Source organism: Ursus americanus, chromosome 34 (genome assembly GCF_024610735.1).
Source record: "Ursus americanus isolate L20-20 chromosome 34, mUrsAme1.1.p, whole genome shotgun sequence".
Classification (NCBI taxonomy): domain Eukaryota; kingdom Metazoa; phylum Chordata; class Mammalia; order Carnivora; family Ursidae; genus Ursus; species Ursus americanus.
In genome coordinates this window covers 24,746,278-24,772,792 of record NC_142160.1, presented here as the reverse complement: position 1 = coordinate 24,772,792, position 26,515 = coordinate 24,746,278, and the positions used below count along the sequence as shown (strand labels likewise).

General features: G+C 37.3%; 1 protein-coding gene across 4 annotated transcripts in view; it reads left to right on the top strand.

Moving 5' to 3' along the window:
* AGTPBP1 (ATP/GTP binding carboxypeptidase 1) overlaps positions 1-26,515 on the top strand; it is a 160,962-nt gene that overhangs the window by 12,087 nt on the left and 122,360 nt on the right. The window contains exons 1-2 of one of the 4 annotated variants that reach the window (XM_045780979.2): positions 7,073-7,255; positions 15,422-15,486. In XM_045780979.2, coding sequence (XP_045636935.2) covers positions 15,455-15,486 — 32 coding nt within the window. In that variant the 5' untranslated portion in view covers positions 7,073-7,255; positions 15,422-15,454. Of the gene's footprint in view, positions 1-7,072; positions 7,256-15,421; positions 15,487-22,735; positions 23,934-26,515 lie in introns of those variants that run through there. The other 3 variants (XM_045780977.2, XM_045780980.2, XM_087858806.1) reach the window with 3 other exon arrangements.

The window sequence follows — 26,515 nt, the reverse complement described above, 5'->3', positions numbered from 1 at the left end:
TTTGGGTATATACTTAGAAATGGAATAGCTGAGTCACATGGTCACTTTATGTTTAACCTTTTGAGGAACTTCCAGATTGTTTTCAAAGCAGCTGTACCATCTTACATTCCCATCAGCAATGTGTGAGGGTTCTAGTTTCTCACATCCTTGCTATCTCTTATTATTGTCTGTATTTTTTTTTTATTATAGCCAGTCTAGTGGGTGTGAAGTGGTATCTCATTGCAGACTACGTTTTTAAATAGTGGTTAAGCATAACAGGAATAATAGTATTCTAAGTTGGAGTTAATATTACAATTAAAGTATTTAATAGGCTGACCTAGGAATATAATCATCAGAAGCTGTTCTTAACCCTGGCTATGCATAATTAGTATCACTTACTAATTAAAAAAATGATATCATAGGGACGTCTGGGTTGCACAGTGGTTGGGCGTCTGCCTTCGGCTCAGGGTGTGGTCCCGGCGTTCTGGGATCGAGCCCCACATCAGGCTCCTCTGCTATGAGCCTGCTTCTTCCTCTCCCGCTCCCCCTTCTTGTGTTCCCTCTCTCGCTGGCTGTCTCTATCTCTGTCAAATAAATAAACAAAATCTTTTAAAAAAATGATATCATAGATTTATTTAATCTCTGAAGGTATTATATGATTTTTTTTCCCACAAAATTCTTTATTGAAAAAGAAAATTGAAGTCTGAGTTGCAGAGAATAGAATTCACTCTAGATACCTTAAGCAGAGAGCGTTTATTTAGTTTAGGGTACTAAATAGTTTAAAGAATTGTTGGGATATATCAGTCTGGGTCAAATCAGGAAATAGAAACCATGTGGTAATTTAACAGGGAAAAATTAATGTAAAAATTTATTGGCTGTAACAGGGATTAGAGAATTGAAGGCTTTATCAGCAAGAAGTAAAGATAGCTCTAAAGAATAGAGGAATAGCTGATATGAAGACCAGTTATTACCCCCAGTGCTGAGAGAGAGAGGGTCCCTACCCTCACTGGAGACTTGGAAAGGGCAAGGTCAAGATTGGAAGGGGCAAGGTCAAGGTAAGTAGGTGTGGTGTGACACTAGTGGAATTTGCTGGGTGTTCGCCATGTAGGGTACCAGGGAAAGCTGTTCATAGGAAGATGTCTCACCAGAGGCACCCTGGTACAGAACAGCTTAGACTCCTTTTGGAGAAGCTGCGTGTGCCACAGGAGGCTGGTGCTGTAGAAGCCATCCTTGTTGCAGGAATGGGTCCTAGAGAAGCCTTGCCTGCTGCAGCCAGGTGAACACCCTAGAGCCAGGAAGCAAAATCCTTTTCCTCTGCAATGTCTTTCCAGTGCCCTCTTGACAAAGTTTAATAGCTTGCCAGCTGGCAAAGAAATTCGTATTTTAAGGACACAAATCCATTTTCACAGAGCTGGCAAAACGGGTGAATTTGGAGATGAGGGGCAATAAATCAGTATCTGGCACAGGTTTTAAGTGGCTTACAGAATTGTTTGGAGATTTAAAGAAAGAGATTCTAGGTTGAGCTGTAAACAACATCTCCCAAATCCCTACATAAAACTGAGAAACCAAGGGAGATATTTTCTCTTTTATGATTAAGAGACCTCCTGTCTGTGAAATTGCTTCTAGATCTTCATTGCTAGAACGACACTGATGTTTTAAAATCAGGAAACTGTTGCCTTCACAACTGGGGATGCTTGCAGCTCTCGGCATCTGGCCCAAACTCTTCCAAAATGTCTACTGTTCACGAAATTCTCTGCAAGCTCAGCCTGGAGGGTGATCACTCCACACCCACAGGTGCATACAGGTTGGTCAGAGGGTACACCAGTTTTGATGTTGAGTGTGATGTTCTGAACATTGAAATAGCCATCAAGACCAAAGGTGTGGTGAGGTCACTATTGCCCACATTTTGACCAACTACAGCGAAGAACAGAGTCAGGAATTACAACTGAGAATATGTACGGTTAAGGTCAGACCATGCTAGCCCTAAGTACCAAGTCAGTGACCAAGGTGCCCATATGTACTTCAAGAAATATACTTTTTGTTTCTTTGTGATATATGAAGACTTTTAAACGCAGGGTCCAGAGCAGAGGCCCCTCTTGTCCAGGTCTAAGGAACTGCCCCTATATTGTTTCCTGTCCTTTGTTACAAACAAAATTATGGTAAACATTCTCATTTCTGTCTCCTTAAGGATCTCTGAAGAGTATCTCTGAGATACATACTCAGGAGTCAAATTGTTGGGTTATAAAGTATAACACATTTTTAATTTCACTGAATATTGATTGCTTTCTACAACAGCTATACTAGTTTACACTCCCTTCTGAAATAATAAAGATTTTCTCTATTATTCCATGCAAATATGTCATTTTCAAAACCAAAATGATACTGTCCTTTACCTGTTTCACAGTTTGAACTTCTCATTTGTCTAGTTTGATATTGATCCATTGGCTGGATCTTACAGGCAAGATTGTCTAACCAGTAACCACTCAATTACACCAGCATCTGAGCCATATTTCTACATCCTTCATTCAGTTAATATATTTGTTTATCTAGAGCACAGACTTTAGCAAACTATTAAGAACTGTTCCAGGCATTGGGGGACCCAAAGACAAATGAGGCTTAATCCCTTACACTCAAGGACCTTGGAGTCTGGAAGATACAGTAAGAAAACTTTTCCAAGACCTTGTAGAAGTCAAGATTTACTGTCATTTTCACTTGTTCTTTTACAAATTAATTAATCCTATCAAAAGAAAGAAAGTTAGGTTAATCTGAAAATATGTGTCCCAAACTCTCGCTTTTAATGTGTTTACTTGGTCAGAGCACATAAATGATACTTTGAATAATCCTTTCCTGAATCTTTATGACATGCTGGAGAGCCTCAAAGAGGAGGTCAAAGGAAACCTGGAAAATGCTTTCCTGAACCTGATCCAGTGCATTCAGAACAAGCCCTTAAATTTTGCTGACCAACTGTATGACTCCGAGAAGGACAAAGGGACTCGTGATAAAGCCCTGATTAAATCTTTTTTTTTTTTTTTTTTAAAGATTTTATTTATTTGACAGAGATAGAGACAGCCAGCGAGAGAGGGAACACAAGCAGGGGGAGCGGGAGAGGAAGAAGCAGGCTCATAGCGGAGGAGCCTGATGTGGGGCTCGATCCCATAACGCCGGGATCACGCCCTGAGCAGAAGGCAGGCGCTTAACCGCTGTGCCACCCAGGCGCCCCAAAGTCCTGATTAAATCTTTAAAAAAATTTTTTTAAAGTAATCTCTGCACCCAGCGTGGGACTCAAACTCATGACCCCGAGATCAGGAGTCACAGGCTCTACTGACTGAGCCAGCCAGGTGCCCTGATGAAGTCCTGAATAGAGTCATGGTATCTCTCACAGTGAAGTGGACATGTTGAAAATTAGGTCTGAGGTCAAGAGAAAGGATGGCAGGTTCTTGTATGACTGCATCCAGCAAGACACCAAAGGCAACTCCCTGCAAGCGCTGCTGTACCTGTGTGGTGGGGTTGACTGAGGCCCATGATGGCATGAGTATCCAAGAGTGGTGGTCCTTTGTTTCTAGCTAATAGTTCCAGAAAATAGCTTGTGACCAGTAGTCCCCTTGTGCCCATCCCTGCGAGGATGATGTTAGCATTGCCCCCCTCCTCATCTTTATTTCAGTTGCCTAAGCATGGCCTGCCTCTCATGTCTAGTCTCTTCTATCGGCCAAAGAAATGAACATTCCAAGGAGTCGGAAACAAAATCTGTAATGTGAAACACTTTGCCTCTTGTGTACTGTGTCATAAACAGATGAATAAACTGAATTTTTACTTTATAAAAAAATTAATAAAATCGGGAAACTGTGGTGGTCAGGAATGTCTTGCTGTATGTACTAGCTTAGAACCACAGTGGACCAGTACCTGTTGTGGTCTGCACCAGCCCTACCTACGGCCTTTCTGTTTCTTTATACCCTGAAGGGTCCATGAAATAATTTTCAGGTCTCAGGGAATTCCTGCATAAAAATTAGAACATCTGCAGCAGTGATACTAGTGTGAAGAGAAAGTTTAGATATAGTAATTGTTTTTTGATCACCTATTCAATTCATTGGTGAAGGAGAGATCTTCTGTCTTAAATAGTATGAGATGTCTACTACCTGACATTGACCAGATGATAGTAACAGTTTATTAGTCCTATATTCACGACTGGGGAGTGGAGGATACTGCATGTCTCATGGGGGTTGCATTTGGGCATAAGGCGAACCAGTCACAGAGGCCATGGCAGGCAGACTTTGTAATAACAAAAGGATGAACTACCGTCACGGGAGGATGTGATTAGTTTGAATAATTCTCAGGGCTGACAGCTTGAGGACTGAGTGGAGTGCAGCTGGTTCAGCTGATGGTGGAACTAGCTGGGTGAAGTCTTTCGTGGTAGATGGGAATACATTTGGTAAGACATTAGGCCTTTGGGACCCTGTGAGTCTCAAAGCTGGTGGGGCAGCATTTGAAATTTTAGGTTTATGTAATTTTTTTTTTTTTAAAGATTTTATTTATTCATTTGGAGGGGGGAGAGAGAGAGAAAGAGAGAGAGAGAGCACAAGCAGAGGGAGAGGGAGAAGCAGACTCCCTGCTGAGCTGGGAGCCCGATGCAGGGCTTGATCCCAAGACCTGGAGATCATGACCTGAGCCGAAGGTAGACACTTAACTATCTGAGCCATCCATGTGCCCTTCTAGTAATGATTGTTAATGCTCTTTTGAAATAGAATATTTCCCTGTGCATTTGTTTATTTTGGCCAGTTAATTTATCTACTCTTTCATGTGGATCTCTATCCCCATAAAGGGTATAAGCTCTAATGTGAGTTAGTAACGCAGGTAGGAAAAACAAGTTTTCCATTTCTTGAATTTCCCACTTTATTTTTTTACTTCATATAAGTAAGCCTAAGAGTCTTACCACAGATTTTTACTACACAAGATATTAATAAATTATGGCTTGTGGTATATGATGTATACAAGAGTAGTTTTATTTTTCTTTAAAGCACACACACAAAAAACTTTAATGAACCTTACATGAAAAGCAAATAGGTAGTTAAACTTACCTTACCATTCTGGAAACTAATGTTTTTCCTTTTCATGATTTTTAAAACCTCATATAGTGAAGATAATAAATTTCTATTAAATTACTGACTTCAGCTAAAATGGGAGTCATTTTTTTAAAAGATAGGCTTGGGGCGCCTGGGTGGCTCAGTCGGTTAAGCATCTACCTTCAGCTCAGGTCTTGATCCCAGGGTCCTGGGATCGAGCCCTATGTCGGGCTTATTGCTCCCCGGGAGTCTGCTTCTCCCTCCCTCTCTGTGTCTCCCCACTGCTCATGCTCTTTCTCTCTCTCAAATAAATAAATTAAAAAAATAAATTAAAAAAAATAAATAAAAAAAATTAAAAAAAATAATTTAAATAATGTAAGCTAATTTTTAATAATTTTTCTATTGTGGTAAAATGTATCTAACATAAAATTTGCCATTTTAACCATTTTTAAGCTTTTGATTCAGTGGCATTGATTTTAATTACATTCACAGAGTTGTGCAGTGAACCTCACTATTTCCAAAATTTTTTGGTCACAGCAAACAGACACTTCGTAATTATTAATAGACTATGACTCCCTATTTCCTTTTGCCTCCAGTCCTTGGTAAACTTCTGATCTACTTTATATCTCTATGAATTTGCCTATTCTAGATATTTCATATAGGTGGAAGCATATAATATTTGTTGTTTTGTATCTGACTTATTTCACTGAACATAATGTTTTCAAGGTTTGTGTTATAGTGTATGTCAGAACTTCATTCCTTTTTATGGCCAAATAGTATTCCATTGTATGTATATACCGCATTTTGTCTGTTCATCTATCTGTTAGTGGACACTTGAATTGTTTCTGCCTTTGGCTGTTGTGAATAATGCTTCTACGAACGTTAATGTACAATTACCCGTTCAAGTCCCTGTTTTCAATTCTTTTGGGTGTATACCTAGGAGTAGAATTGCTGGGTATTCTATATTTAGATTTTTGAGGAACTACCAAACTGTTTTCTGCAGTGGTTGCAGCATTTTTACGTTCCTGCCAGCAACAAATGAGCGTTTCATTTTTTCTACATTTTCAACACTTATTTACCATTTTTAAAATTATAGACATCTTAGTTGGTATGAAGTAATACTGTGATTTTGATTTGCATTTCTGTAATGACTGATGATGGTGGGCATCTTTTCATGTGCTTATAGGGCGTTTGAAAATTTTCTTTAGAGAAGTGTCTATTCAAGTCCTTTGCTCATTTTTTAAAAACATATTTTTAAGTACTCTCCATACCCAACATGGGGCTTGAACTCAGAACCCCGAGTCGCATGCTCCACCGACTGAGCCAGCCAGGTGCCCCTCAAGTCCTTTGTTCATTTTTAAATTGAGTTATCTTTTTGTTGAATTGCAGTTCTTAATATATTTGGCTATTAAACTCTTATCAGATATATGATTTGCAAATATTTTCTTCCATTCTGTGTTTGTTTTTAACTTTCTTGATAATGTCCTTTGATGCATAAAAGTTTTTAATTTTGAAGTCCACTTTGTCTTTTTTTCTTTTGTTGCTCTTGCTTTTGTCACTGAGGATCTCTTGCCAAATCCAAGGTCATGCAGATTTACTTCCATGTTTTCTGCTAAGTTTTAACACTGATATTTGGGTCATTGATCCATTTTCAGTTAATTTTTATAATATGGTTTGAGCCCAACTTCATTCTGTTGCATGTAGAAGTCCAGTTGTCCCAGCAATAGAAGGGACTACAGGCATAGCTCATTTTATCGTGCTTCACTTTATTACGTTTTGCAGATACTGTGTTTTTTTACAAACTGAAGGTTTGTGGCAATGCTGCATCTAGCAAGACTATTGGCACCATTTTTCCAACAGCATTTGCTCACTTTGTATGTCACGTTTTGGTAATTCTCGTGTTATTTCAGACTTTTTCATTATTTGCTGTGGTGATCTGTGATCGGTGATTATGACTTGATGAAAGCATTGCACTTTTTAGCAATAAAGTACTTTTTTTTTTTTTAAAGATTTTATTTATTTATTTGACAGAGATAGAGACAGCCAGCGAGAGAGGGAACACAAGCAGGGGGAGTGGGAGAGGAAGAAGCAGGCTCACAGCGGAGGAGCCTGATATGGGGCTCGATCCCACAACGCTGGGATCACGCCCTGAGCTGAAGGCAGATGCTTAACCGCTGTGCCACCCAGGCGCCCCAGCAATAAAGTACTTTTTAATTAAGGTATGCACATTATTTTTTTAGACATTGTGCTAGTATTACACGCTTAATGGACTATCAGTATAGTGTAGACATAACTTTTATATGCATTGGAAACTAAAAAAATCACTTCACTTGCCTTGTTGTGATAATTGCTTCATTACAGTGGTCTGTAATTGAGCTTGCAATATCTCTGAGGTATGCTCGTATTCTCTCTTCATTGAGTAGTCTTGGTACCCTTGCCAAAAATAAGTTGGCCATAGATGTGTGCATTTATTTCTAGACTTTAATGTACATTCTTTTGGTCTGCTTTTCTATCTTTTTGCCACTACCACTTTGATTCTAATTAACGTTATTTACAATGTGAACATTAACAGTGTCAAATAGCAAAGCTACTAAAAATGATAGGTCAAAATAATATTAATAAAAGTAGAGTCCAAGATGTAATTTATAGCAGAATTTGGGAAAAAACACAAACTTTTTTTTAAACTAATTTGAGGCTCAAATTTAGGTCCAGAAGTTACAAACAATTATGTGTTGATTTTTTATGAAAAGGCTTTATACAATAAAATTGTTATTTTTTAAAACTAAAAGAATGAAGTTTATTTCTCATATGAAACTTGTTTTTTCTTTTGAATGTTTTCTTTTCTGTGTTGAACTTGAAATAACCATTGACAGATTTCATTTTCAACTGACATAAGATGATTTCCTCCTTGCTCTTGATGCTTCTTAAAAAACAAAATTATTTCTTACTTGAGAAGTTGAAAACCTGCAGCCATATGTTCATTACTTTCCTATGATTTCCAGGACAATACTCTTTCATAGAAATCCAGCACTTTTTAAGGGACAGATGAGTAAATCTCATCTTGAGTGTATAATCAGATCACAGCACATAAAATTCTTCTCCCTCAAAGTCAAGTTCTCAGCCTTAGCAGGTTCAAAGAAAAGGGTCCCTCATTCAGTCTTACACTTGTTTGAAAATAAGAAAATCCTGTTTAATTTTGCTTTTTAATTTTGTTCCTCTAGGTCAGTTAGACTTGAGATTTGCAGATACCCCTTTTCATTTTCAAACTCAAGCAGCAAAAGGAGCAGTTTTATAAAGGTTTTCTTTTGTCACATGATTTTTTCCCCAAGAATCTGGTCACATGAAGTCAAAATATTTTGTCTAAGGTCTTGCAGAGAGTTGTTCACTTGTATCATGTGATAACAAGTGTTTGCTAAGTTGGCTAGTTTCCGTAGCCATAATTTGTCCTCGAAGCACTTAGCCTATTGTGTTTGTGAAAATACTCTGCACTTCACCTTTCAGCTCAGACAGCCTGTTGAGAACTCTTCATCCACTAAGCCACTGGACTTTTGCATATAGTGGGAGATTATATGCTCTTTGTTCAGGTTGTAACATAGTTCTTTAAACATTTTTGAGTGAACAGGTTTTTGTTTAATAAACTTAATCATTTTTTACAGTTTAAGATAGAACTTTTTTCTTTTCATCTCCCAGAGCTTTTGACAATAGCACCTCTTCGTGAAGAAAACAGTGTTGTGAAGTCAGCTTTTTATTTTTTTTTATTTAAACAGGAGTGGCAAATCTTCACATGGAGCCAGCTGTTAATGGGACATTGTCAGTACAGACATCAACACTGTTCTTCAAGACACACTTTTGTTTCTAGATAGGAGGACAAAATACTAAATATCCTGTCCTTTGTTGGTTTTGGGCCGTACTCTAGCAAAAAAAGTTTTCTTAATTTCACCATTTTCAAATCTTAGAATATTCATAAATACATAGTATGTATGGAATATAATCTTAATATAGTTAGTGACCTCTGTTGACTCATCAGTCTAGATAGAGAAATTTATTTTTCTTATGTGGGTATTTAAACATAAATATTTAAACAAATATTTATTAAATAAATATTTAAACAAATATTTATTAAATAAATATTTAAACATTTAAACATGACATGTTAATATGTTACTGTTAGTTACTGTTAGTGTACTGTAGAACTTTAAAAATTTCTCTTAAGACATCTTGTACAAGCATTTTATTTTATTTTTTAAAAGATTTTATTTATTTATTTGACAGAGTGTGAGAGAGAGAAAGAGGGAGGGATCACAAGTAGGCAGAGCTGTAGGGAGAGGGAGAAGCAGGCTCCCCGCTGAGCAAGGAGCCCGATGTGGGGCTTGATCCCAGGACCTTGAGATCATGACCTGAGCCAAAGGCAGACGCTTAACTGACTGAGCCGCCCAGGCGCCCCTTGTACAAGCGTTTTGCTAAGCATAATTGTACTTCTGGCCTCATTAGGGTCTCAATAATTGGGTGGCTCCCTTTTCTGGTCAGTAAGTTCAGCTACTATATAACTTTACCTCAGCCTTTTCATTGTATGTAATTTTATCTTTTTAAACAAAAAGTTTATCATGTTTGTTTTGAGATTCCAGTAGTATCTTTAACTTGTCAGATGATTATAATTTATAGTTAAATGCTTTCTGAATATTGCTGGGGCCATGCTGCACTTGAAAAATGGTTTTCCACAGCCCAGATAAAATGGAATATGACAGAATTACCAGCCCATGTATCAGCCCATTGATAAGTAGTTTGTTTTTTTTTTTAAAGAGTTTATTTATTTGAGAGAGCAGGGACGGGGGGCAGGGAGAGGGGCAGAGGGAGAGGGTGAAGCAGACTCCCGCTGAGCAGGGAGCCCCTTGCAGGGCTCAGTCCCGGGACCCTGGGATCATGACCTGAGCCGAAGGCAGAGGCTTTACTGACTGAGCCACCCAGGGACCCCTGATAAGTAGTTTTCATTGTAAAGATGGGGTTTTGTGTTTCTGTCTCCTCTTGTGCTAGTTTAGTGAAATGATTGACAATATATAATTCTTTGCTACTAATGTTACCAGATTAGGGGAGGTAACTTGAAAGGGAGAAGCTGGGGTGAATCAGACTACCATCCTTCCCGTGTGCCATGCAGCCTCCAACTGTGAAGGCAAACTGTGTCCAAGTGAACATGGTCCTACTGTGGACTGTCACATATGGCTGGGTGGTTTTTTTTTTTTAAAGCTTTATTTATTTGAGAGAGAGAGAGAGAGAGAGATGGAGCGAGCAGGAGTGGGAGGAGGGGCAGAGAGAGAGGGAGAAGCAGACTGTCTGCTGAGCAGGGAGCCTGACGTGGTGGGGCTCGATCCCAGGACCCTGGGATCATGACCTGAGCCGAAGGCAGACACTTAACCACCTGAGCCACCCATACACCCCATATATGACTGATTGGTTACTGTGAATATCGCCATTGCTTGGTGCACAAATGTAAAAAAGAAAAAAAAAATTTTTCACCTCAGTGGTGAGCTCTAAGAATTCTAGCAACAGCTTATGAGAAACCCTGGACTAGACTCTGGGACCTCTGCATGCATTGCTGTCCAAGAACCGAATGTGCGTGTGTTTGTGTTTGCCCGTGGAATCAGGCATCCTTTTAGTTTTTTAAGTCTCTACGAAATGATGAGATTGAAATTGGTGGATTTAAGTCACAGCTGGAACTCTAGCTTCAGGGGAGTCTGGGAAATTTTTTTTTTTTTTTAAAGCTTTCAAGTTCTTGTAGTACAGGAAGGTAAACTAGATGGAAATTGGGCTAGATACCATATGCCAGTATACCATATCTGCCATATTGTTAGATTTTTTAAAATGAAGACTTTTTTTCACATTTGTGTAGTAAAATTTTCTCAAAGCAAGTCTTTAAAACCTTGATTTGCTCATTAAAAATTTTTTTTAGCACCTGCCATGTGCTGGCTCTGTTCTAGATACTTGGGAGGCATTTAGTAAGCAAAGTAGATTTCTACCCTCATGGAGTTTTAATTCTAGCAGGGAGATATAGATAATAAGCAATGCACAGAGTTAAATAAATTATCTAGTTTGCAAGGTGTTTAAAATGAGTGAAATACTGACCAGTGAGATACTAGATATTAAATCATGGGATTTCTTATTTGGATATATCAAGAACCTTGGGTTGCTACCACTCTTTTCTCAAAACCTTGAGGAAATGAAGGAACCCATTGTGGTTACTTTTGTCATTATCAGTGGTGATAAGCTGGTAAGGGTCTGGGGTGAATTTGATTACGTGATTGATACATGTGGTGTAATGGGACATCCATCGAGCATGAAAAAGTTTATAGAACTAAACTGGTTGTTCCCTTAAAAGTTATTTTGACACAGTTTCGTTCATATGTAATCAGTTACTGAATAGTACAGTTTTCAAAGTGTTCAGTTATCTTTGAATCATCCTGTATTAGAAGGTGGTAAGCGCTCTGGAAAAAGACAGTAGATTCAAGCAAGGGGCAATGGGTATGCTGGATTCTGGAGGTAGTTTACAGAATTAAATAGGGTGGTTGGAGTAGGCTTTATTGAAAAGGCGACACTCAAGCAAAGGAAGTTTGGAAGTTGATCCATCATTAGGGTATCTGGCAGAACATTTCAGGTGGAGGAAACAGCTTGGGCAAGGTAAGAATTGGAGGAAAGCAGGGAGGCACAGCCAGTGTGTCTAGAGCAGCGTGAGTGAGGCGAGTTGTAGGTAGGAGATACGGTCAGGGAAGGAAGGGCTGAGGGTGTTCCCCTAGGGCCCACAATGCCACTGAAATGGACAGCATCTCAGGACTTTGAGCAGGGCAGTGGCAAGATTTACCTAAGGTTTTTTGGTTTTTTCCCCCCCTCTTTCTTTTCCCCAAGGTTTAAAAGGATCAGTCAGGATGTTCTGTTGAGAATAGACTGTAGAGGGCCAAAGGTAGAAGGGACATTAATTAGGATGGTTGACTTGCCCATGGTAGTAGCTATGGTGAAGTGATCAGATTCTGGATGTATTTTGAAAGTAGAATTATCAGGATTTGCTGATGGATTGGATGTGCGATGTAAGACAGGAGTCAAGGAGGAAGTTAAGGTTTTAGACTAAGAATTGGAGAGAGAATTGTCTTTAACTACAGTTGAAAAAGCTGAGGTGAGAGCACACGCAGTAGGGAAGAGCAGGTCAGGGGATCAGTATTGGATATGTTGAGTTTGTGGTATTATTAGAGATCCACATGGAGATGTTGAATTGTCATGAGACTGGATGAGGTCACCAAGGAATGGACTGGAGTTAGAAAAGGACAAGAAAGAACTGAGCTTGGGGCATCCAATGAAGGAAACATAGAGAGTATGGCCAAATGAGGAAAGTATTTCCAAGAAAAGGGAGTGACCAGTTCAAGCAAATGCTGCTGATCAGACAAGATGGGGATTGAGAATGAACAGTTGAATTCAGGGAAATGGAGGTCACGTGGACTGACAAGTGAGGTGGGGAGAACCTGACTGGAGTGTGCTTAGGAGAGGAGGGGGAGAGAGGACTTGCTGACAGTGTGTGTAAACACCTCTTTGCTTTTGGGAGGGAGGAAAATGGGACAGTAGCTGGATTGAGGAAGTGGGAGCATAGAGAGTGTATTTTTTTCCTTCAAGACACGGAAATAGCAACGTGACTTTATGGTGATGAAAATGACCCAATAAAGGGGAATGAGTAGATTATACCTAAACTTCACGGTCAATTTTTATAGTTACGCCCTTGTATACAGTCTCAATTTCTTTGCCTATTTCTTGCTTTGTCACAGTTGGTTGGCAAAGCTACAGACTTGGTGAAATGCAGCACTTCTGCTTCTAGGTGCCCGTTATTTCAATTAATGAAACTGTAACAAATACAGACTTTCAAAATAGAAAGTTTTTGTGTTCTCTGGGGGCACTCTGGCCTTAGGCTATAAAAAGTGACCATAAGGGACAATACTGGCTTAGCTCTAGGATGATGGGGTTGAGAGCTGGCCTTCTTCCTGGGGTACTCTTCAGTCACAGAAAGCAGAATTCTTTGAGGTTATCAGTTTCTTTAGTGAAGATTATTTGTTAGGAATTCTAGGACTGGCTGTGGAAAATTTCCCACAATGGTGAGGTATGGGATACTGAGGAGGTCGGAAGTTACTTGGAATTACAATTTTCGTTAGCTGTTGAGCAATCTCTTCCTCTCTTGTGCTTGGCACCTCCAAGTCCTTGGGTTCCAAGTTTCTTGAGTTCTTCTGGACAGGGTACCTACCCCCGCCCCCCCCTTTAGTTTTCCTTTTGTCACTGTGGGCTTAAACGTAACTTAATTTCTCTTTATTGCTTTGCTGTTTATTTTACTCAAGTCCTGGGAGGGAGAGGACAGGAATGCCTGTTGTTCGACTGTTATTTTATTGTGAATTGGAAGTTTGAATCATTTCTTAACTGTTGAAATAGAATTGGTTGTGATGTAAGTGCCCAGCATTAACCTTTCCAACTCTATCAGCTCTAATAAGATTCACAGTAAACTTTTCATGAGGTGTGCTATTAATGCACTTTTAGAGAAGGTGCTACCACTCAACAAGTAAAAGTAACTTAATTAACCTTACGTTTATGGCGGCAGTAGTGCTTTTGAAATCATAGGATTTTTTTTCCCTCCTTTGGTTTTTTGATTCTTAGTTAATTTGGGAAATGGGAAAAAATTACTTTGACTTTGTAGTCTTTTTTAAAAGTCAATTAAAAGGAGGAATAGTCAGGGGCACCCGGGTGGCTTAGTCGTTAAGCGTCTGCCTTCGGCTCAGGGCGTGATCCTGGCGATCTGGGATCGAGCCCCACATCAGGCTCCTCCGCTGAGAGCCTGCTTCTTCCTCTCCCACTCCCCCTGCTTGTGCTCCCTCTCTCGCTGGCTGTCTCTATCTCTGTCGAATAAATAAATAAAATCTTAAAAAAAAAAAAAGAAAGAAAGAATAGTCAGCCAGTTTTAAATTTCTTGCCAACCTGAAAAGCAGTCCATGTAATTTTTGTACATAATTCTAAATATATGTATTTTTTTTTTTTTTTTTTTTTAAAGATTTTATTTATTTATTCAACAGAGATAGAGACAGCCAGCGAGAGAGGGAACACAAGCAGGGGGAGTGGGAGAGGAAGAAACAGGCTCCCAGCGGAGGAGCCTGATGTGGGGCTCGATCCCATAACGCCAGGATCACGCCCTGAGCCGAAGGCAGACGCTTTAACCAATGTGCCACCCAGGCGCCCCTATGTTTTCTTTTTTATGATTGAGTTAATGAGGAAACTGAAAAAAAATATGTTTTATTGAAGTGAAAATTCTTTGTTAATTGAAGAAAAACATCCAGAATACCTATAGCTTCTAAATCTACTACATTCTTTTGCATGTTTATTTAGTATTGCTATTTAAAGGAAAACATTGCATAAATATATGAGAAACTTGTTGAATTGTCAGTCATTTTTTTACTGTCTAGTGATGCCACAAAATTCTGCTTCAGTAAGCATTGATACATAAAATTAAAAGATGTCCAGGGTTTTTTTTGCTTGTTTGTTTGTTTGTATTTTTTGGGGGCAGTGATAGTTGCAAAATAAATCTGAAAAGTTGTAAAGATTCTGTGAATCAAGATTTAAAGTTTTAAAGTGTTTAAATGTGTACTTTCTTTTTTTTTTTTTTTTTTAAAGATTTTATTTATTTATTTGACAGAGATAGAGACAGCCAGCGAGAGAGGGAACACAAGCAGGGGGAGTGGGAGAGGAAGAAGCAGGCTCCCAGCAGAGGAGCCTGATGTGGGGCTCGATCCCATAACGCCGGGATCACACCCTGAGCCGAAGGCAGACGCTTAACCGCTTTGCCACCCAGGCGCCCCTAAATGTGTACTTTCTAATGATAAAACTTGTATTGATTGAGGGAAAATATATATTACGTATATTAAGTGAGATGATGGTATAGTTGGTTTTTACCGTCTAAATAATTTGTTATTAAAAAGTGTTCTCACATAGAAATAATCTTACATATTTACCAGGATTTGACCACTGTGTGAATAGTGGACACTAAGTACACTGCTATAGTTTGTCTGAGTATATAAGAATAGGAAAGGATAATTTGAACTGTCTTAAAAGAAATCTTAACACTAGATCATATAGGCTGTTGTGTTAGGTTTTTTCATTTTGATAACATTTTACTGGCTAGTTTTAGGTCATGTAATAGTCACACATTTTTGCATAGTGATATAACTTGCCAGAAGCATATAAAACTCAAATATTCTCCTTTGGTTTTTGGTGTTCTTTTGTGTTGCCCATAATAACTTTCAGTGGCATGGTTTTTATGACATCTAATATATATAAACAATTATGTGTTTAATATCATTAACATTTTTTTCTTCCAGATTATCTGCAATGTTGAAATGAAGTAACTCAAGATGAGCAAGTTAAAAGTAATATCAGAGAAAAGGTACTGTAATTCTAAATACCAATATGTATCAGTTATGGAAATAGTATATGAAGTGGTTATTTGAAACTCCTTATTTGAGAATATTATTTGTGTTTAAATAATTGTATGTTGTATTTATATTTTTAAATTAATATTTATTAATGTTTAACCTTTCAGTTAAAGCAGGAGTCAGCAAACTATGATCCATGGGCCAGATCTGGTCTACCTCTTGTTTTTGTATGGCCCATGAGCTAAGAATAGTTTTTAACATTTCTAAATAGTTGGGGAACAAAAATAAAAAGAAGAATATTTATGACATATGAAGTTTATATGAAATTGAAATTTCTGTGTATATAAATTAAGTTTTATTGGAACACAGCTGTGCTTTATATATATTGTCTGGACGCTTGCTCTATAGTGGCAAACTTGAGTAATTATGACAGAGACTGTATGGCACATAGTACCTAAAATATATTCTGTCTGGCTCTTTCCAGAAAGATTTTAACTAACCCCTGAGTTAAAGCATCATCTCTATTAAAGCTCTTATATACCAAGAAATTGTCCTTAGCAAGGTTTTACTGTGTACTCCTTCAGCTAAAAGTCAGACAAACTGATTGATTCTATTTTGGATTTTTTTTAGCTAGATTGCTTAACTCTGTTAAATCTCAGTTTTCTCATCCATATAATGAGTGTAATAATGCTGTCATTATGAAATGGTAAAGATTAAATAGTGAGTGTCTAGCAGGCTCAGTAAATGACAGCTTATTAATACTGATGATAATCAGTTTTTGCTTTGTAGCAGTGTTGTATGTTATATTTACATTTTTACAACTTTGCGTTTACAGGTATGATTTGACTCTATTTTATAGTGAAAAGTGTATATACAGTTTAGATAAAGATTTGTTCCTTAAATTATTAGATTTTCCAGTTATAACAAATTTCATTGTTAAGTATTTTTGTAATTTCTATAGGAAAGGAATTAGGTAGTGATAGTGTTTTATTTATTTATTTATTTATTTATTTATTTATTTATTTATTTTTAAAAATTTTCTTTATTTATTTGATAGTGAGAGAGACAGCCAGCGAGAGAGGGAACACAAGCAGGGGGAGTGGGAGAGGAAGAAGCAGGCTCCCAGTGGAGGAGTCTCATGCAGGGCTCGATCCCAGAAAGCCGGGATCACACCCTGAGCTGAAGGCAGACGCTTAACAACTAAGCCACCCAGGCGCCCCTATTTATTTTTTAATTAGAAAAGATTTTTTTTATTTTGAGAGAGAGCAAGGGAGGGGTTAGGGGGAGGGACCCCTGAAGAGGGAGAAGCACACTCCCTGCTGAGCAGGGAGCCCAACCTGGGGCTCTATCCCAGGACCCTGGGATCACCTGAGCCGAAGGCAGACCCTTAACCGACTGAGCCACCCAGGTGCCCCAAGTTTTTAAATTTTTATTTTTTAAAGACTTCATTTATTTGAGAGAGAAAGAGAGAGAGAGCATGCGTGCACAGGAGCGCTAGCAAGTGGGGGGAGGGGCAGAGGGAAAGAATCCTGAAGTCCACTGCCCGCTGAGGGCAGAGCCCTATGCACCTCCTGGCTCCATCTCACCATGCATGAGATCATGACCTGAGCTCAGTAGATTAAGCCTCAGACTCTTGGTTTTGGCAGAGGTCATGATCTCAAGGTTGGGGGGAACCTGCTTCAAGATTCTTTCCCTTTGCCCCTCCCTCCACGCACACGTGCACCTGCTCGCTTGCGTGTAGGCTCTCTCTTTCTCAAAAATAAATAAATAAATCTTAAAAAACAAAGACAAAAACAAAAAGAAGGAGCATCAGCCTTACTTTTTGGATTAGGTCAAACAAGTAATGCTATTTCTGTTGATTAGCAAACTATGTAAAATTACTAGATTGTTGTTCCATATGAATATGAAATTAGTTTGATAACTTCTGGCTCCTAGGGTTAGTTTTCATTTTTTTTCTCCTGAGATAGATTTTATTGGATATTTATTGTTATGTTTGTCACTGTTTTAGGCTAACTAAATTGGGAACACTGCGAGTGATCTTCATCTTACAGAAATGACAATTTCTACCAATACATGTCATTTTGCTCTGTGAAAAAAGCTGGATGCAGAAAGATGAATCGAGATAGATAGAAAAGGGTCAAAATCTTTCTTTTCCCTTCCTATAATCTTGCATCTTTCTAGCTCCCTTGCTGCAGTGTCTGCCCTGTACCCCTGCCTTACCTGGAGTGCTAATCTATTGACTTTTATTTTCACTCATTCACCTCCTCCTTTCTTACCCAGTGTAGAATCCACTGTCATTACACTCTTGAAAAGACCTGAAGTATTTTTACCTGACTTTGTATTTTTCCCTCACACACATCTGACAAAGCCCTTTCTCTGAATAAACCTTTGCGGAGCAGCTAAATGATGCTGGAGGATGAACTAACGTGGCAGATACCACTAAAAATTATTGATCGTTGGCCTGAACTGAGCCCAACAATCTTGCAACTGTGGTTTTCTGGAAAAGTTCATTTTCTCAGTTTTTGTAATGATTATTTTATACTTTCTCTTTACCCTTTAAACCTTTGAAATCCTCAGATGTCTTAAAAACACAGACCCTCAACAAATGGCCTCCCCTCATGATATCACAGAGATAATACAATCTATTATCCTCACGTTTCTTACACCAGAAGTTTACATATTCCCCTTTATTTGATCCCATCCTCTGCTTACCCTCCTGTTATTTACTCCAGCAGAGAATGTGTCTGCTTTCTTGTCAGATACTAATACTGACACCTGTGTTATTGATTTCATCTCCCTCCTTCCTTTTCAAGGTCTTTTAATCATTTATTCTTCTGTCTTGAATCTTTAACTCTTTCATTCCTTACTATTTATTTATTTATTTTAAAAGATTTTATTTATTTATTTGAGAGAGAGAGAGACAGCCAGCGAGAGAGGAAGGAGTGGGAGAGGAAGAAGCAGGCTCATAGCGGAGGAGCCTGATGTGGGGCTTGATCCCATAACACTGGGATCATGCCCAGAGCTGAAGGCAGACGCTTAACGACTGCGCCACCCAGGAGCCCCTCATTCCTTACTATTTAAACAAGATCTGGGCTTCCCAGTATTTGGACTCTGCTCTCCTGTCACTACCTGATGTATCTGATTCCCTTAAAAGCCAAAAAATTTGAAATAGTCTGTAAATTCAATCTACATTTCATTTCACACACTTCAACCATTCCTGTGTAGTTTCTGCCTTAATCGGTACACTAAGAGTACTTAACTTACTTAGGCCCCCTATAATTTTTAAACAAATTTATTGAGATACAATCATCATGCAACAAACTGTACATAGAGAGTACGGTTTGGTAAGTTTGGCCTATATGTACCTGCAAAATCATCCTCTCAGTCAATTGGCTTTGTATCTTTTTCAAAAATCAATTGCCCATGTATGTATGGGTCTATTTTTGGACTCTGTTTTGTTCTACTGATTTAGATGTTAGTCTTAGTGATGATACCTCTCTGCCTTGGTGGCAATTAGTGTTGGTCTACCAATTTTGTTCTTTTATTTCCAAAGTTGGGCCTATTTCGTATTTTCATGTGAATTTAGCATCAATTTTATAATTTCTACGCAATAGCCTGCTGGGATTTTTACTGGATTGCCTTGATTCTATAGATCAGTTTGGGGAGAATTGATATCTTAACAACATTGAGTCTTCTTACTCTTGAGCACAGCGTATTCCTTTTTTATGATCTTTAAAAATTTTTTTTAGCAGTGTTTTGTAGTTTTCAGTGTACTGGTCTTTCAGGTTGTTTGTTAGATTTATTTCTGTTTCCCATGAAAATAACAGCTCTTTGTGGCTCCTCAGTAATTTTTGAGTGTAAAGGTATCATGAGACCAAAAGCCCCCCCTCCAGAAACCCCCTAGAAAAACCCCAAAACAAAACTGAGAACCTCTGACCTAGCCTACACTAACTTTTATATTAAGCTAAAAATGAGAAGGTGGCCATATGCTTGAGTGAAGCTTGTTACTCTGAAAGATAGAACAGATACCAGGCCAAAGCAGTTAGCCACAAACATGTACCTAAAATCCCAGTGTGGAACATGACCAGAGAAGTTACAAAAATAATGAATATAAAATAATTAGCATTTAATTAACTTTGGTGAAGGAATTTAAAGGATAACTTGACTAATTATTGCTGATGCTAGTATAAATTTAGGCAGTTTAAAATTGTAACAAGTTTTTACTGGTTGTCTATAAGTCACTTGGTAGTGTTGAACTAGAATTTATTGTTAAAGAAGCCTTTTATACATTTAATTATAAGAGGGAGTCAGAGAAGTAGTTACTCTTCGCTTCCAGTTAGAAGAATATTGTTTTCCAAACTTACATATTTAAATATTTAATTCTTTCTACAAAAGAATGATAATGAAATTTCTATTGTCCTTTGATTTATGATGGAAGGAAATAAAGTTGTGTGTTCAGTATTTGGAGAGAAGCAGTAAAAATGTAAACAAAGCAAAAGTAATAAAAGCAAATTAAAAAAGACCTGTAAATGAGGAACAGACATTTCTGAAAGATAATGTGCATTTTGGAAATAAAGCCATACTGTTTGAAATTAAATCTTAGTTTCTGTGAGTCACGTTTCAGTCTAAAACCTTAGTATATTTCTGTGGATTTTTTTGCTGTGAGATGTTTTTACGTTTTTTATGAGGACAGCTCTATTACTTGCATTTTAAGGTAAAAAAGATGATAACATTTATTTATCCTATGAACATAGGTTCTGTAGCACTTGCACTTGGGAAACTATTTGTTGCAAAGACAGTATCTGTACATCATTGGGACTTTTGTGATATCCAAGAACATTTACGCTTTTAGAAAAATAGCTCTAAGACTGAGAGTAAACTGAAACATCAAAGCAGTAGGAGACCATTACAATGAAACAAATATTTGAGTGATACTGTCTTTAAAGTATTCATTTGAAAGTTAACTTGATTTGATGTATTTCATATTGATCATATTTTCAATTCCATGATTTTCTCACTATATAGTATTTAACAATCATAAATTGAATCTCTGAAGTTTGGTCTTAGCCTCATTTTGATTCATCTGAAAGTAGGGTAAGTAATTCTGAGTTGTGTTATTTGCAACTTTTCTCAGTGTAGTTCATATTGTCCATTGAATAGCTGTATAGCTTACCCCCCGCTCCCCAGATTTTCCAAAGTCTAAAAATTATTCAGAAGGTAGAGCTGTTCTCTGGTGTTCACCCTATGATTCTTTCAGCATAAGGGCCAACAACCTTACATTTTTAGAGCTGAGTTGGGGTGTCTTAAAATATTTTGTTCAGTTTTCATTCTGTAGATGAGAAAAGTAGAAACGGAGAGGGAAATTGATTTGCCTGTGTTCTCAGTTTCCATTTATTTGCCTCCCTTCAAAAAATTTATCCATCTATTCATCCATCCATCATTTGAAAGAGCATGATTCTCAGAAAGGAATCACTTAGATGAAAGGTTTTTTTTCTTTTTCTTTTTTTATGTGTGGTGTAATTTAAAATTTTAAAGAGTTACTGATAAATTCTTAGTTAGGAATAGAATTGAATGTATGTTATGCTTAGTGTGTTTTATATGTTTGTGAATTTTTTGAATAGTAGATGTTTTATTAACTACTGAAAAGTACTGAGATGACCTTTAAGAAAAATACTAATTAGAGAAAATTTAAGAATTACTCTGTTATTAAATGTCAGAAGTTTGGTTTTTCTAATGCAAATTTCTCTTAAGTTTGGGTTATGGAATTGTTTTAAAGATATATTTTGCTCCTTAGTTCTCAAACTTTGGTCTCTTAATATCATTTCTCACCAAAAAGAACCAGGGCTCTTTGGAGAAAGGGCCGATTCTAGGTCAGGAGCATAAAATGTTCAAGATAAGCCTGGAGGAGTGATTCTCAGATTTTTTAGCTCAGAACCTCTTGGTGCTCTCTTAAAGTGATGAAGGCTCCAAAAAGTTTTTGTTGATGTGAGTTATTTTAGCTATTGATATTTACATTATTATACATTAAAACTGAGAAATTAAAACTATTCATTTAATTTTTTTTAAATATTTATTTTTAGAGAGATTGCATGCGCACGGAGGGACTGGGGGAGGGGCGCAGAGGGAGAGGGAGAAAGAAATTTAAGCACATGCCATCCTGAATGCAGAGCCTGATGCAGGGCTCCATCTCATGACCCTGAGATCATGACCTGAGCTGAATTCAAGAGTCTGACACTTAACTGACTTTGCCACTCAGGCCCCTATTTATTCATTTAAAAATAACAATAAACCAATTATATAGTAACATAATATTTTGTTTTAGAGATAACTATTTTCAAGAATGGAAGACTAGAATTATTGCATTACATTTTTGCAAATCTAATGTGTGGCTTAACAGAAGATGGCTAGTTTCTCTTAACTGTTTCTGAGTTCAATCTGTCATGATGTAAGTATATATTACATATAATATGTACACATATTATACATGTGTATATAGTTTGTGCATGTGTGGTGTTCTTGTGTTATAGAATACGAAGAAAATCTGGGCTCATGTAGATATGAAATTAGAAAAGGTGGAAGTACTTGAATAAAAGGCCATTTAATTAATTAATTAATTTTATTTATTTGTCAGAGGGAGAGAGAGAGAGAGCTAGAGCGAGCACAAGCTGGGGGAGCAGCAGGCAGAGGGAGAAGCAGGCTCCCCACTGAGTAAGGAGCCTGCTGTGGGACTCGACCCCAGGACCCTGGGATCATGACCTGGACCAAAGGCAGGCGCTTAACCAACTGAGCCACCCAGATGTCCCAAAAGGCCTTTTTAGATAATTGTGGATAATTGTCCTTTGATTTATGAAGTAGGAAAATAAAGCTGTGTGTTCAGTATTTGTAGAGGAACAGTAAAAATATGATTAAAGCAAGAGTAATAATTATAAATGAATAATAGACATTTATAAATGATAATAATGTTTTTTGGAAATAAAGCCATATTGCTTGAAATTCAAATCGGAATGGATATTCTTGCTAAGTAATAGTTTTTTTGAAGGTTAATTGCAGTGTGGAGTCTGAAACTGTATTCGTGAACTTTCTGTTCTCTGTTACATTAAATTCCATTGTTTTTTTTTGCACCTTGAATGATTTATTTCCATTTTTAAATTTGTAACATCTAGCATTGTTCATTCAGAAATAATTGATTCCATGACTAATGCAGAACTTTAAATAGTGGTACATTTTATTACATAGTATTAAAAAATTACGTGTATTAATATCACCATTGATTTTTATCAGAATAAAAAAAGATTCTTTTAAGTAGACTCCACACCCAGCATGGAGCCCTTTCCATCCTGAGATTAAGACCTGAGCTGAGATCAAGAGTTGAACACTTAACTGACTGAGCCACCCAGGCACCTAGGAAATTTTTTAATTAGCAGAAAGCTGTCAAGGCTATGATGGTAGATCCACATTCTTCAAAATTCTAAATTTGCTCAAAAACCAGATTTTATCATTGGCAACAAATCTGTCATTTGTTCTCTTGAAATGATAGACTCATTTTGTTTATTTCCAAAAAATGTGTGCCCAAATTCCCCAGTCTGAATAATCTTTGTCAATTGTTTAAAATTTCTTTTATTATTATTTTTTGACTTTTTTTTTGAAGTAAAGATGATGTTTGTGAAAAAAGTGGCTTGTTCAGCTCGCATTTTGAACAATCACAGGTTTTCTTACCCCAAGGTAACCATCATGTTTGGTGTGCAGCTGAAATGTTTAATGCACGCACATAATATTAAAAAGATACATAGTCATGGGTGAAACTGGAATTTTTGTTTTTAACTGAGTGCAGGGTGGTGAAGAGCACAGTGACTGCTGGTACAGTTTGATGTCACGGACTTGATTTGCGCTGTGGTGCCAGCATTTCCCCTCTGGTGCTTTTAGATCATCAGTGCAAATCTCAACACGGTGTCCAAGTTTCTGAGTATGTTTATGAAAGTAGGTTTTGACTGTAGATTTTATGATAGGGTCTCAGGTACTCTCAGAGTTTTGTAGAGAAAGCCAGAAAGCTATCAAAGACTAGGGTCGTATCAAAAGGACTCTGGAGCCAACTTAGGAAGCTCCCATTAACTGATCATCGAGTGTTTATAATTGCAGTGGATAAAATATCAAATGTGTTTAAATTTTTGAGTTCATACTGATGCATGAAACCAGAATACTTCATTGGTTACCTGGGAAGGTTTTTAGGGAATGAACTCATTCTTCTGAAAACTGGTAAATACAGGTAAGTTAAAAAACCAGCATTTATTTTGCTTTTATTTGATGAGTTGTACCTCTGGATCATCAAATAAGGAATTTTTCTCTTTATGGAGTTGTTTTAGTTAACGTGTGAAGGAGGAGTGGGATGATACTGTTTTTCAATCCTAAACGGAGTGATGGATCTAGGCATTGGTGACCAGTGACTGCTTATATTACAAAAGTAAGAGAACCAGACACTATTTGCCTTGTCGTGGAAGGTTATAGTACCACTTATAAGGAACTCACATCTCCAAGTCAAGCCTTCATCGGATTAGGGCTTTAAATTCAACTACCAGTTTACAGAAAATATGGAAGATAGACAAACATGTTAATTATGTTGTGGGTGTGTAATTGGCAAAGTCCAGAATGTGGGTAACTATAGGACAGTCAAGCTGCTTCAACAAATAAATTGTGAGGAAAAAAAAGTAATAGGAAACTTGTAGATAAAAAGAGAAATGCAATGTATAAACCTCATTTGGTGTTTCTGATTTTGTACACACTATTAAAGAAAATGTGAGAGAGAATGAGAATGAACTAATAAATTTAAGAAAATTGAATTCAGACTAGATTTTGGTATTAAAGGATTATTGTTACTGTTTTTGGTATGGTAGTTATAGTGTAGTTATATATATTTTGAAGAGTTTTTATATAATGCCAAAGTATTTACAGAGGAAATGATCTTTCTGAGATGTGTTTCAAAATTAGCCCACTGATGTATGTGCCTGTAGGTAGGTATGTGTAAAATACGATTGTCTGTGGATTGATGATTGTTGAAGCTGGGTGATGAGCACACAATGGTTCATTATACTATTTTTTTCTTTTTTTGTTCATTATGGAATTTTCCATAGTAATGTTTTTGCTCAGACTTATGATAACAGTTTTAAGGAATCATTCCTTCCTCCTGCAACACTGGAAGAAAAAGAAAATATGTACAAAGTTAAACATGTAACATAGTTTTATCTCTACAGAATTCTTTTATTTAAAAAAATTGTGAAATGTTTCTGAAAATCAAAAAGGTTCAAGAATAATATAATGAACACCTGTGCACTGATCACCCGAGGAATAAAAAAATTACACAGTGTGTACTATTGCCTAATTACATTTTTCTCCCTTATCCCGAGATAATTACTATTCTGAATTTGATGGTCATCATTTCCATGCATGTTTTTGTGTGTGTGTGTGTGTAATGTTTTCTTATATATACACACACACTAAAGAATATATTGTATTGAATTTGTATATTTTTTAAAACTGTTAGTGATACTATACTGAAAGTATTAAAGTTTTTGGGGTTTTTATACTTGAAGATTTATACATATCAATATATATCTTTATGTCTATGTTATGCTGGCTCTTTGAAAAATAGGAAATATTGCATTATTTTAAATGGTACATTAGGCCCATTTTCAAATGTATGCTTAATGTGTATTTTCAAACTTCAGATACCTTTTCAGTTGAAGTAGCTCCAAATTTAAAGCACTTGGCATAGTTAATCTGAAAAAAACACACTGTTTTTCATGTTTCTAGATATTTATTATTTGTGCTGTACCAGCCAGTGTTTGAAATACTGGGTATATAGAATAAGACATGCAAGGTCTCTACCTTTGTGGAGTTTATATAATTTCAAATAGTAATACATTCTCTAGGTACCTTTTAATATCGGAAGTGGACGGGCTGGTGAGGAAATGGTCACGTGTTTGGGTTACAGCCTGAAATTCAAAATTGCCAGCTCTAAATAGAGCTGGGAAAAATCACCCTCCTGATTGAGAGGACAGCAAGATCTTGTGGTTGGGGAAAAACTTGCTGTATTCAGGGAACTGATAGCCATTGAGCTGGATCCCAGTGCATGAGGGGAATGTTGTGAGAAATAAAGTCTGAAAGGTAGACAGAAGTCAGATGACAGTGGGCTTAGTACTAAGGCTGTGATAACTAAGATTTTACCTAAAGTCTGAAGGGAAGCCATTGAAGGTTTATTTTAGCTGGATACCAACTTGATGAGATTAGTGGTTCTACAAATCTACACATGTGATGAATTGGTATACAAATATATACTTAACCACTGTCAATTTCCTGGTTTTTGCTGTTGCCCTATAGTTCATGTAAATGTAACCATTGGGAAAACTAAGTGAAGGGTAGAAGGGACCACTCTATTGTTTTTGCAACTTCCTGTGAGTATTTATAATTATTTTGAAATAAAAAGATAAAGACAATCACTGAGAAAATAGATTATTGGTAAGCAAGAATGAAGGCAGAGTAGTTATGAGGCTGTGATTTCCAAGTAGAGATGGTGATTGTTGGGCTTGGGTAGTAATAGCAGATATGGAGACAAGTGGATGAAGCTGAGTTGTTTCAGAGATGGAGCTGATTTTGGGTTGATGTGTGAGGCAGGGAGTCCAGATTTTTTCCTGAGCAACAATGGTTTCATTTAGGTTTGGGTGGGTTAAGATTGGAAGAGGAATACGTTGAGAGGAGGAACTAGAAATTGTTTTATATTGGGCTTATTAGATTGGGTAAGCTATCAGGGTGAAGCTGGAGTTGAGTGTAGGAGCCAGGCAGCATTTAGATCATAATTACAGCGGTGGGATTAGATAAGATCACACTGGCGAAGAGTGGAGAGAGTGGAAAGAAGAGGGCTAAGGATAGAGCTGCCCACGAATCAGCTTCTAGAAATGTGTCATAGGAGAAGGAGCCAATAGAGGGGATCTCAGAGAGGTGGTAATAGGAAGAAGATAAAGAGAGAGTGGAGTCATTGTGAAAGAAGAG